Raw genomic sequence first — 14,188 nt, forward strand, 5'->3', positions numbered from 1 at the left:
TGTCAAAAGTCGACTATACATAACATGCAAACCGAATGGTAAAAATTGTTAATAAAACATATAAAGGCATTTACATAATTTATTGACTCTTTAGTTCAAATTGAAATTCTCTCCGGTTATCATTTTATTATTATTATATATATATATATATATATATATATATATATATATATATATATATATATATATATATATATGCAATAATTGATTTTGTATATAATAAATATGATTTGTGGTAAGGCATTACTGAAAAACCAATGAAAATAAATGGACTAGAAAATGCAATCTTTGAATCCATTTATTTATGATCTTACACGGAGAAAAATGACTAATGCTTATTTATTAAGATTTTTTTAAATTATTGCTTTAGAATAAGTTCTTATGAATGAATTAACAACGCTATTGATAAACTTTTAGTAAATTACGATATATTATCATAATGTTGGAACCCGTAATCATGAAAATTCAAATAATTTTTTCATTTCGTCGTGAAATATTATAGATTACTTTTGCTAATAAATTAGCAAAAATCATTTTTCTTCGTGTACACATTTTAAACACATTTTTATTTCCGATTTTTATAAAGTATCGATTTTTAGCGTTCAGTTTAATTTGTTATTGTTGTTATAATTTATTTATATTTTACCTTAGTTCGATACAGGAGGCCCTATGTCATCTTTGGGGATGCTTTGTGGGAAGGGTCTATTTGGGAAAGGAAAAATCGGTAATTATACGGAATCGCTGGAAAAGGACTATATTAAATATTTTTTAAAAATAAAACCTTCTGATTTACCTTAATTACTATAAAAGGAATCTGACTGCATTTGGGATATTTTTAATTTTAGCATTTTAATTTTTAATTACGTAAATCGAAAATTCATTTCGTTGTATGGGATGACAGCTGGAATGTTTTCTGTAGATAAAATTTTCTTTTGTTGGTATTCCTGATACGAGTGGCTAGATTTTTTACCATTTACTCTATGCAAATACTAGATAGGTACTATTTTGGCCAAACTCGAAAAATAAAATAAAGATATTTAGGTATGTTTTATAAATAAATATTTTTTCTTAAAAAAGGTAAGGTTATTATAGGTTATGTTAAGATAAAGGTTGGGTTATTATAGGTTAGGTTGGATTATTGTAGGTTAGGTTAGGTGAGGTTGGGTTGTTATAGGTAAGGTTAGGTTAGGTTGGATTATTTTAGATTAGGTTAGGTTAGAATATAGGTTAGGTTAGAATATAGGTTAGGTTAGAATATAGGTTAGGTTAGAATATAGGTTGGGTTAGAATATAGGTTAGGTTGGGTTGGATTATTATAGGTTAGGTTGGGTTATTATAGGTTAGGTTAGGTTGGATTATTATATGTTGGGTTAGGATATATGTTAGGTTGGATTATTATAGGTTAGGTTAGGTTGGGTTATTATCGGTTAGGTTGGGATAAAGGTTAGGTTGGATTATTATAGGTTAGGTTAGGTTAGGTTGGGTTATTAAAGGTAAGGTTAGGCTATAGGTTAGGTTAGGTTAGGTTGGATTATTATAGGTTAGGTTAGGATTTAGGTTAGTTTAGTTTAGGTTGGATTATTATAGGTTAGGTTAGGTTGGGTTGGGTTATTATAGGTTAGGTTAAATATAACAATAATTATAATAATACCTTATTTTAAATAATTTATGTTTTTTTAGTAACATAAAAATATTTTATTTTTCGACTTTGGCTAAAATAGTACCTACCTAGTATTTGCATACAGAAATGGTTAGATTTCTAGCCACTCATATCGGGAATACCAACAAGAGAAAATCTCACAAACAGAATTCATTCCAGCTGTCAACCCATAGATAGATACAACGAAAGTGAATTTCCGATTTACGTAATTAACAATTAAAATATCCCAAATGCAGTCAGATTCCTTTTGTAGTAATTAAGGTAAATCTAAAATATTTCGTATAATCCGTGTCCAGCGATTCCGAATATTTACCGAAAAATCTATGAGGGGTGGTAGGAATCTGGGGGTAAGTGTGTCCAGGAGTGACAGACGTATGAATCCATGAGGGGTGGTAGGAATCTGGGGGTAAGTGTGTCCAGGAGTGACAGACGTATGAATCCATGAGGGGTGGTAGGAATCTGGGGGTAAGTGTGTCCAGGAGTGACAGACGTATGAATCCATGAGGGGTGGTAGGAATCTGGGGGGTAAGTGTGTCCAGGAGTGACAGACGTATGAATCCATGAGGGGTGGTAGGAATCTGGGGGTAAGTGTGTCCAGGAGTGACAGACGTATGAATCCATGAGGGGTGGTAGGAATCTGGGGGTAAGTGTGACCAGGAGTGACAGACGTATGAATCCATGAGGGGTGGTAGGAATCTGGGGGTAAGTGTGTCCAGGAGTGACAGACGTATGAATCCATGAGGAGTGGTAGGAATCTGAGGGTAAGTGTGTCCAGGAGTGACAGACGTATGAATCCATGAGGGGTGGTAGGAATCTGGGGGTAAGTGTGTCCAGGAGTGACAGACGTATGAATCCATGAGGGGTGGTAGGAATCTGGGGGTAAGTGTGTCCAGGAGTGACAGACGTATGAATCCATGAGGGGTGGTAGGAATCTGGGGGGTAAGTGTGTCCAGGAGTGACAGACGTATGAATCCATGAGGGGTGGTAGGAATCTGGGGGTAAGTGTGTCCAGGAGTGACAGACGTATGAATCCATGAGGGGTGGTAGGAATCTGGGGGTAAGTGTGACCAGGAGTGACAGACGTATGAATCCATAAGGGGTGGTAGGAATCTGGGGGTAAGTGTGTCCAGGAGTGACAGACGTATGAATCCATGAGGAGTGGTAGGAATCTGAGGGTAAGTGTGTCCAGGAGTGACAGACGTATGAATCCATGAGGGGTGGTAGGAATCTGGGGGTAAGTGTGTCCAGGAGTGACAGACGTATGAATCCATGAGGGGTGGTAGGAATCTGGGGGTAAGTGTGTCCAGGAGTGACAGACGTATGAATCCATGAGGGGTGGTAGGAATCTGGGGGTAAGTGTGTCCAGGAGTGACAGACGTATGAATCCATGAGGGGTGGTAGGAATCTGGGGGTAAGTGTGTCCAGGAGTGACAGACGTATGAATCCATGAGGGGTGGTAGGAATCTGGGGGTAAATGTTTCCAGGAGTGACAGACGTATGAATCCATCCCTCCCACTGCTGTCCAAGAAGATGGGTAGAAATTTATACACCGAAATATGTTTAAAAAAAATATATATTTTCTTAATATATTATCAAAGTTATTACGTTATATATAATCGGTGTACGACATCCATGATACGGGCATGAGCCTAGTACGTTAGTCGAGAGAACTCAACTAAATTATAATTTTAATAGCTAGGTAGTAAAAAGTTTTAAAGATTTAGAATCAGTTATTTAAAAAACTATTTATTTTCTTCATCATTCACTGTTATATGTTAGGCAAGTGTGTCGGTAGGCAAGCGACATAAACCGAACGCTGTAAAATTTCACACTCAATTGCGCTGCAGTCCGTTACCTTACTATAGCGAACTATTTTTTTTTTTTGCGCCGCCGGGTCTTCTAACATTTGGTTTATGTCAACCCGCGGGACAACGGGCTTAATATCAATATATTTTTTTTAAATATTTTAAAGTAATTTCAAAGGAACGCCAATATGGCGACATACTATAATATTACTTCTATTTAAACGCACGTGTTTCTTCCCTTTTTCAGTCCCCCTGTTTAACCAGTCTCCATATACTCGTAAGTCGTCTTTTCTCATAGAAGAAAAAAGGGTGTATTCTTTTTGGCGGACATCTGATCCGATCTGTCACATGTCGTCTGTCATTATTTGACACCTGATCTGTCACATATCGTCTGTCATTATTTGACATTCGATCTGTCACATATCATCTGTCATTATTTGACATTCGATCTGTCACATGTCGTCTGTTATTCTTTTACATCAGATCTGTAACATAGCGTCTGCCATTGTTTGACATCTGATCTGTCACATGTCTTCTGTCATTATTTGTCTGTTACATGTCGTCTGTCGTTGATTGAAGTAGCTATGTTACGTGGAAAAGTTCCAAAAGTTGTTTTTTGCGATTTAAAATATTGATAAAAATCTTTAACATGTCGTGTGATTTTCACTGATTGTGAACATGTATTATTCTTCGATGTTGCGAATTATTGTGTATTATAAGCCGGCATTTTTGATTATTTGTTGACTGCAAACTGCAACGGCAAAAGCAAGATGGTTGCTTTAATTTAATATATGGTTATGTTTAAGCTATTGTCTCTTTGACGATTTAGTACAGCCTCTATCATTTATATCATTTCTTCTACAATGGCAACTATCTGGCTGAAATCGTAAGTATGGAAGTTATGATCGAGTAATGCAATTTTTCTTATGGGTACCGGTACAATTTCTATATAGGGATCAGTATGAAAAAAAACATCGTGTAAAATGGCCATAACCACGATCAGTTAAGCCTTTTCCAGTCCCCCATCAATGCAAACAAAACATTTTTCTTTAATCCTAGATTGAAATATGAAAAATCTAATATTATTGGGTTAACTTCTTTTCAATATTTTATAATAAGCCATATTCCAAAAACTTCTGGTAATTGTTTGGTTTCGGTTGTCTCCTCACTGTACCTTTTTAGAGTGTCTGCTCAGAAAATTCTCATTTCTGAGCACAAACTGCCCCCAGTTTTATATTATGTTTTAGTTTTAATATTCTTGTTTTGTCATGTTCTGCTGTTATTGTTATTTTAAGTTTTGTCATCAATTTGTATAAACATTGTATTTAGTGTTATAATATTAGATCTGTATTGGGTAAGGCACACTGTAGGAATAATTTTAACAACCACTAATACTGAATTACCATTTTTTAAGTTTGTTATACGAGTAGTTAAGCGCACTTGAAGTGAAATGACACTAAACTGCGCTATATAAATGCCATGTTATTATTATTACTATTCGTACCCTGGAATATTGTCAGGTTATTCGTACCCTGGAATGTTATCAGGTTATTCGTACCCTGGAATATTGTCAGGTAATTCGTACCCTGGTTTATTGTCAGGTTATTCGTTCCTTGGAATTTTGTCTTAAAAAACATCGGTGTTGGGAGGGAGAGTAAGATTACAAAAGATACATCTAAGTTAAAAAGAATGAGATGGAAAAATTTCTAGTGTGTTGAAATAGGAAAAAAATCTTTACAGTTTGGGAGGATATAAGGTGGTAAAGCTGCAGAAGATTATCCAGAGGTCAAGGGACCCGAGGACGCGATGGACCGCCAAACCGGTTTCCAATCCACAAGCCGGACTCACGGGACACTTAGTCACACCAAAATCAGCCAACTCTAACCAGTTTTGTATATTATCTACTTTGTTGCAAAAATTAACACGGTGATTAGACTTAGATATTGTACTGCTCTATTTTTAAGATAGTTTTTTTTATTAACATCGAAAATGAAAAAGGGATAGAGTTTAAGAAGGAATTTTTAGTGGTTTTTGAGTTTACTGTGCCATTTTGATAGAAATTATCAAAATTCGTAGGTACCTGCATCATTCAACCTAAGATTGGTGGAAAACGTAGCAGATGAAGACTGCGGACTACACGTCTCCGAAAAATCTACGCGACTGGTACGAGTGCAAATCCGGAGTTGTTCCGGAATGCAGCCAGATTGATCTGGTGATAGCCAACCTGCGCTAAAAGAAAAATATCAAAGAAAAATAACCCGCAGAAGGAAAATTACAAAAATCTGCTCTCGTATATTATCGCCACTTTATTTTATCACCATTTCCTGTGTAACGTTATTTTAGTTTTGCATGGAAACTGAACCAACCAGTTCCCAAGACTCACTTGAAAAAGTCGGTGATAAAGTTTTTACGATGTTTACATATTTTTATATTAACTTATGATGATTGTTGACGTCAACGAATATATCGAAAGATTGGACTGTGTGACATTTTTTACCAAGTTTACAAATTTTAAATCTTGTATGAACATAATAATACTTTATACGTAGATTTCTTGACCAATCAATTCCAATTTTGAAAACGTCAATTATAATTATTTTCTGTTGTAAAAATAACATTACAGGTATTTTACTGTACGTTTATCAGAATTCTTCACACAAACAGTTCCAATTTTTATAATGACACTTAAATTCTGATCATTTTTTAGTTGGTTGAATCGGAGTTACGCAGGACGCACAGACAACCGAAATCAGTATATTTGATGATGTCTGTCCAGAATATATGCAGGGGTAGTACAATGCAATACATTAAATATTTTAAAATAATAAAAATCAATTAGAAAAAGAAAAATAATTTAAGTAAAAAAAGATAAACACAAAAATAGTGTAAGCAGCCGTTTATGGAGGATATTTGGACATCTCCCATCTCCAGAGGGCCATCAGGGGGGATTCCATCCACGCAACCATGGCGTTGATGTTTTCGTTACTTGATTGGCGTAGTCTGCGCCATAAGCTTCCCATGTGATGATGAAGAAGCGCTCTGAAAGAGTATACTCGTCCCTCCAGGAACATTTCCGTGGCGCTGTAGTATCTCGGTAGGCGAAATAGTTGACGATATGCATTATTGTATGCGACTTTATTGGGTTTATAGAAAAACACTGAGCGAAAAGGGCACGTTGTTACGATTGGTTATATCAAAAACCCTATAATATTATTAATACCGCCAACTTCTGGCAATTCCCATACATTCTGATGACATGTACTCCCATACACTAGCGCCTCATAGCGGCGTGAGTTGTACTCCTTGGTTTTCTTTCAAATGTTTTAATGGATTTGATGTGAAATATATACTTAATTTAAATGAATAACTTATAGAAATTGAAAGCCATTCCAAAAATTAAGTAACCTACACACGATCTTACTGCTTTTTTGTTCTTACATAAAACACAAAAAAGCCGCTATAAACTCTGTCTTTGAAGGTTTAGAAAGGTAATAAATTCTAACACAATTGTGAGAAATTTTATAGAAAACTATTGCACATCAATATATAATATATTCAATAATTTAAAACATTGAAGATGATTTATAACTTCAACATGAACAAAATGTCACAGAACGAACAAAGGTTTTCTGTATTAATTTGAATAATATAATTATATATTTCGTGGTGTAATCCACTTCTTACACAATCAATAACATTTTATTTGATAGGATTTACCGAACTCATATTTTTTATTTCACCAAATAACCTGTCAACGGTTTTTGACATTCTGAAAAACGTTTTTGTTGTTTGTAATTATTACATCGGTAAACTAGACACATAAATCTAGATTTTGGGACTTTTTTTGCATAATTATTGATCAAAATACAAATTAGAAAGCGCAAAACACTGCCAATAAGTACTAAATAAATCCATTTTGCCGTCATTGAAAGGAATGTCAATGACAACATGCTACAATAGCGCCTCTAGCGGCCAGAGTTGTTGATTTTGCCAACGTAATTGAGTAATTGGTTATAGGGGTTAACTATGAAACGGTTCCATGAAAACTCCTCAAAATGACAATTCAACACACCTATAAAAAGTGCTATAAAGTTATGAAAAGTAATGAAACAAAAACTATGTTAATTAGTTACACATGTAACCTATTTAACCAAGTGTTTTTGTTTCATCACTTTTCATTACTTTATAACACTTTTTATAGGTGTTTTGAATTGTAATTTTGAGTTATCCGGTCACCATATGAAACATTATTAAACACCTGTTGAAAATTATCCAAAGTTCTTGTTGCGTTGCTAGATGAAAAACTGATTTTATTACACATTTCATTGTTTTCCATAATTCGTGAAATATGATTAAAAATCATTACGGCAACTTCCGACAGATGGCGGTGGTGAAAATGTATGTATTACGTTGTTTTTTTACTATGTATTTTATCAGCTGCTGTTAAAATATGTACTTATCTTAACGATAAGATAAATATGTTTGTGCCTTTATGACACATGGCTATTATTTGAAGTTATTTATTTTAAGAATACATAAATATGCGTAATATAGAAGGTCATGCGATATTCTTACATATACTGGAGCACACTGGAGGGAAGCACAAAATATGTGACGATACTAAGCGTCTAAAATTATTTAGGTACACATATTGCGCGATTAGAATACCTAGTAATACAGGTTACAGGTAAAATGATCGTATACAATAGATCTTAATCAAATGATCATCAGCAAAAAATGAAAGTAAGCAAAATTATCGTAAGCAAAAAAATATCGTAAGCAAAAAGTGGTCGTAAGCAAAATGATCGTATGCAAAATATGATCGTAGGCAAATAATAAGCAAATCAAACGCGTTTAAAATCAAATGATAATTTCGATCTTTTTACATGGGATCTTTTTGCTTACGATCAAAACAGCAGTTACCGTAATACTAAATGGAATTGAATAAAGATTATTTTTATCGTGTTTGCGAAAGGTTACTGTTTTTTGAAAGCTATACTTTATGAGTGGTAAACATGGATAAAAAAAGTTTTAATTTTTAAAATTTAATTATGTACAACAACACTAACAAAAATATTTCCAAATGCCCCGAAATTATATATATTTCGGGGTTGCCTGCACCCAGGTACACCACAAATCAAATCGAACTCATAAAATTGAATAAGCGAATTGAATATCAATATTGAAGGCATCTATTATGTATCCAAAATATGGCAACATTGGCCCTCATTATGGTAATGCAATGAGAGCTCCGTTGTGACCTCTCTTTCTGATACGTGTTTCGTTTAGCAGAAAGAGAGGGAGAGAGAGGTATCAGCTGGAATGAGAGCAGTATCTATGCCTTTATGTAATGAGCCAACCATAAAATACAAGATAAATTTCTAAAACCCACCGTTTTTTGTGTAAAAATCGCACAAACAAGCTACCAAAAGTAGGATTTATTGTAAAGCAAAAACCAACAGCACTCTCAAACAATAATGCGTAGACCTTGTATCATACCCTGTACGTTGAAAGTATCCTTAGGCGTAGGTAGAGTAAAGAAAACGACACACATATCAAAGTAGTGCGAGGTTTGTATTTTCCATTTTCCTGGAAAATCCCACAGTGCATTAAGTATATGTTGTAAGAGATAAAATGTCAGATATACATAATTTCATAGAGAGATGTTCAATACAAAGAACATCTAAATGAGCATAACATCGCAAAAAAAAATTACTCCACCATGCAAGATGGAAAAATAGTAGATAATGAATTAATAATACAATAAATAAATGAATGAAATAGGTCGAAGCAGAGAACTAGGGCAGTTTGTTTAATTGATTTGTTGTTCTGCTTTCCAATGTAAATTATACTAAGATCTATATATATATATATACGAGTATATATACATAGTTATTGATGCATTAATATGTCAATAACATCCTTTTCTTATTGCCCAAATTCTGTATATGGCCAACGATAGTATACAATTGTGATTACCTGTGGGAGTTGTTACAATAAAACGGTAGATTATTATAGGTGTATTGTTATAATGATATTGTACGCTCAGATATTTCTATAAATAAATTTTTCTGTTTTGAAACCGTTACTTTGTGGTGCAATTTCACAATACGTTGTATCAATCCATGATGTGATGGAAAAATGATGTGATTAGGTACACAAGAGTGCCAACTACCTAGATACCTACCTCTGTTGGCAGACTGAAGGAGCGGGGGAGGGAATATGAGTAAGAGGAAGATTGTGAAGTACACTCTGTTATTCAAATCTGATGGGTTTCATCAATACCATGGTTTTGTTTTGCCTGTCTCACTGGCAATAGATCCCGTGTGAACTGTTTAGACAGCATTTCAAGAAACGTTTCAATGATGAATGATCATAGCTCACCCGATACTGAGAGTATCTACAACTCGGCACATAATATTTTGAATCGAGCCGCTATCAATAACACACCTTACGTAGATGGCGATAAGGCTTAAATTCCCGCTTAACAATATCCACTTTTTTTGATTTATGCAAGAAAATAACATGGCCAAAAAGTGCCTTTTATTTTATTTTGTGGATATTCAGGCACAAATATTTAAATGTTTTTCGATCATTATTTTAATAGCAATGTTTTTTGTTATCTTATAATGATAATTTCATTCACAAAGCACTAAAGAAACATCGAGAAATACAGTCTACTGATATCGCTTGTTCCTACTCCTATGTTAGCGATGAAAGTGAAATCAAACTACGTTGCAAAGAATTGGAATGATAACACACCAGTCGCTAGCACAGAAAGAAGTCAAAATATGAAAACTAAGATTGCAGGTTATTGATTTTTTTTACATTAACCTCACACAGAGGCCCCGAGGAAAATAATTTCCCTCAAGGCATATGTCATCTTTGGGGATGATGTGTGGACGGTATTTTTGAGGAGAGAAAGAAGTGAATAGACCCATTTTCAAATCGAGATTAATTTGTGTTATTTCAAAAATTATTCATCCATCTATTTATATAATTGAGAGTTTCTGTGGCAGAAGTTCCAGAGTAAGAGATTTTCCCAGTATGGCCCTGATGTAAGACCACCTTTAAACATTGAAACGTTACTTAAAATAGCTTTAGCCGTGTTTTGTGACAAGATATGGAATAGACAGGTGCTTCCCCGCCTTCCTCTCCCCCATCTCCTTCTCCTTCCCTTAGCCTCACAATATGCCCCATTTGGGGATGCCATACCCTTGCTGCAGACGGTTAGGAGTAGTTGTAACTTTGGTACGGTATTCACATTTTAAAAAAGCAAGGTTTAGATTGTGTGGTGACTTTCATTTTAACCTAAAGCATCAGCCACCTTTAAATGTGAAATAACATTGAATAATATCCACTCTCATTCCAACATCCTTGAATTGAACACAACATAATGAAAATACGTGACAGTAATCACAATCACACAAAGGTGTTAGGAAATTCATTTAATCATTGCGAATAAAATTACGTTTTCATCCAAAATGAAAACGTATCTCAGAAACATAGAAATTTTGAAATAGTTATTTTCTGTATTATTTTAATCTATTCTTGCTACTGATGAATACTTTTTGTAAATAACAATATTACGTCAGTTGAGTTTATTAAATCATAACAAAAAATGCGATCAGTTGTGGTTATAGTTATAGGCAGTGACACAGTAATTTGTTTTGATTCATCAATGAATCGTAAATACCTCACTTTATGGTGGAAAAATATAAATTTTCTTTGTCCTGAATACATTCCGGGTCTATCAATAAACTGATAATATTTCAATTTCTTCTACTTCCAAGTTACATTGTTTGTGTAATATCCTTGATATTAGTATACTAGCTGTACCCCTCAGTCTGTCTGTGCAGATAAAGAAACCATAGCGCGTGTGATGGCGTTGCTTTAAAAAATCATCGTTAACATATATTATTATACATAAACACACGCGTATTCGAATGCAAAATTGTGTAAAAATTTCAAATCAATCGGTGCAGAACTTTCGCACAGCAACAGATTTATCAAGAGAATTAATGTAATGTAATATAAATCAATATTATTATGTTGTAAAACAATTTGTCGTTTCGTAATGAAATTAATCAAGAAATAAATAAATGAGCTCACCCATATATGACACTAGATTAGTCTATTAGGTTACCAATATATGGCGTTAGCTATCGACAATAATAGTAGAATAAATAAGGTAAGAACGTCAAGGCCGGGGTACAGATTATTCAAACCGTCTGCGTATTAAGATATCAGTGCCATTGTCATCTATCACAATAAAAGTCCAAATGTTTTGTTGAAGCCCGAAGTTTCATTGATTAAGAGAGTTTATGAGGGACAACAGTTTGATATTTAAATTGAAAAGTATGCCACATTTTCATTACTTACGTTGAAATCTATCAATCATTGAATAAGGATAGTTTAGAATGTTGTCTCGGGTAGACAGAGGTCCTGGGTTCGATCACCAGTTGCACCATTACGTTTTTTTTTCTTCGTATTTTTCTGTTCCATGTTTCATTTAGACATACTTCATCTTCAATGTGTATGACTTCCAAAAGTTATTCCAATAAAAATTGAATAATTAGAAAGATATGGATTGGCAGATTATTTTATTTGTTTTTGTTTTAATTAATAATTTCAATTAGTTGGCAATAACTGCAAAGTTCGTGCTGATGGAACATTGGCACGGCAGGTGAAAACTTCCGGCAACTTACAACGTAATTATTTAACTGTTGAGTGCAAATAGATTATGTACCTACAATAAACTACTATCAACGATGATAACGCAACAAATTATGTATGTGGGTAATTTTAAAATTTGTTTACTCGCCGAACAACAGTGCCAATATCTGTAATAGAAACTCTATAGAAGCCCGATTATATCCGGCATTCAAGAAACTGGGCGTCTTGTATAGGGCAAGCAGTTACTTCAATAGCGATCACCTGCTAACCTATACAAATCTCAAGTACGCCCAACAATCTTCTGATTAACAATCCGTTGTTAACAGACCTATTGCCATCTCTGGGCATGGACAGGCGCAATGTGGGCATGCTGAGTCTGTTCTACAGGTATTTTAATGAAGCCTGCTCTAAGGAGCTAACAATCTAAGGATCCTGGCTTCATAAGAACGGGCCGCTTCTTCGACTCGTTTTATGTAAGACGGCTCGTATGTGCGATCTGTTTTTATCAGTCTTTCCTCCTACATGTAATCTGGGCCTCTACAAGACCCGCATTAAAAAATCCCTCACTACAGCCCTTAAACCAACCTTAAACCGACTAACAACTCTGCCTAACCAGATGGCGATATAGCTCCACTGTCTTTAAACTGTACGGACATGGCGCTCTTGTGAGTAAAGTTGTCAAAAAAAATCAAGTTAGGTTTTGTCTTTCCGGTGACTTAATTAAAGGATTAAAGCCAAATTACTTTGTATAATCTACATGTATTCCTCATCAGGGCGTGTCCTATAATTACCAAAGAATAGGAGTGGGGGAGTTAATCTGTTAAAATTTGACTTAATGAGAACGGGTCGTTTTTGTGTAAGTCGTCCCGTATCGGCATCTGTTTTTCATACTTCATGTAACCCGGGCCTCCTCAAATAAATAAACCCCTTTCCTACAGCCCCTACCTTTCCTTGTCTCATAACGCTGCCCAACGGGGTGGCAATATACTTCTCCTGTCTTACACTGCACGGATGGGGGCGCTTTGTGAGGTCTCACATTTTATGTTTTAAATGTAATATATGGGTGATTGCGTAAGTTACAACATTAACCTCTTTTCGGTTTGGTCTTGCCAATTCTGCCTTTATAGGCTGAGTATCCTTGCAATCCTTCCACGTGATAGAAACTTTAATCGATTGCATATACATTTTACAATGGCGTCACATTTTCCGTCATACCTTGCATATTAAACCGTTGATAATGGAACACGGCAGGGTAGGACGCGGCTCGTCGAATAGGCATAATGCCTTTGTCAAAGTTTTCCATTATTATATCATAGTTGTTGGAACTCCCGTCACATTTGATCGACATAATTGCATGTTTATGATTTTTGACATTTTAATGTTTCAAATTTTATCGGCGTTTCATAATATTATGTTATGTATGACGGCTGATTAAAATTTGATCACTCGCTGAAAAGGGCTGAGAAGCTGCTATTAAGGGGGACCGTTCAAATTTCAACACTTCAACCGATGTTATATTATTATACATTATTTACTTTTTTTATTATGTGAAACCGCACAAGAGTCCCAACTGCTCCCAACCGTCTGGAGACTAAGGCATCCCCGATTGGAGCATATTGTGTGGCTGAAGTTGGTGGGGGAGGTTTTTAACCGGATTACCAATAATTTGAAGAGAATTAGCAATACTCATTTTTTACGTATATTAAATATTGTACATACAAAATATTATTGTGAATTTGAGTATTGTAATGATATTTCTTGGTCCTCCTCACTAGGGTGTCTTGTACAGAGGCTTACTAAAATTATTCTATTTTATTTGCCTTCTATATCGTATTTTTGTTTGTTTTTTCAATGACAGCTTTTAGCCAGATTTTTATTCTTGATTTATACTCCATTAAATTTTCTATTCGTTTTATATCTGGGGGAAAGGATGTTGTGGATTTGCTGTAAATTGAATGTAGTTTCTTTGTCCGAGTGTGGTTTTATAACTTGGAATGTTTTTTATGTAATTTTGTTTCAATCTAGTGTGATGGATATGCTGTCAAAT

The 14,188-nt window shown here is 34.7% G+C and overlaps 1 protein-coding gene across 3 annotated transcripts in view; it reads right to left on the reverse strand.

Annotated features, from left to right (window-relative positions):
- The window catches only part of LOC149423374 (angiotensin-converting enzyme-like), a 46,061-nt gene that overhangs the window by 29,020 nt on the left and 2,853 nt on the right, over positions 1–14,188 (reverse strand). For 2 of the 3 annotated variants that reach the window (XM_089632685.1, XM_089632686.1), the window contains one exon: positions 8,965–9,054. The exons of the other annotated variant lie outside the window; for it this stretch is intronic. In XM_089632685.1, the coding sequence (XP_089488811.1) occupies positions 8,965–9,054 (90 nt within the window). The remainder of the gene's footprint in view (positions 1–8,964; positions 9,055–14,188) is intronic. 3 annotated transcript variants of the gene reach the window in all.

Source organism: Hesperophylax consimilis, chromosome 6 (assembly GCF_061612785.1).
Source record: "Hesperophylax consimilis isolate HC1 chromosome 6, BYU_Hcon_1.0, whole genome shotgun sequence".
NCBI classification, from domain to species: Eukaryota; Metazoa; Arthropoda; class Insecta; order Trichoptera; family Limnephilidae; genus Hesperophylax; species Hesperophylax consimilis.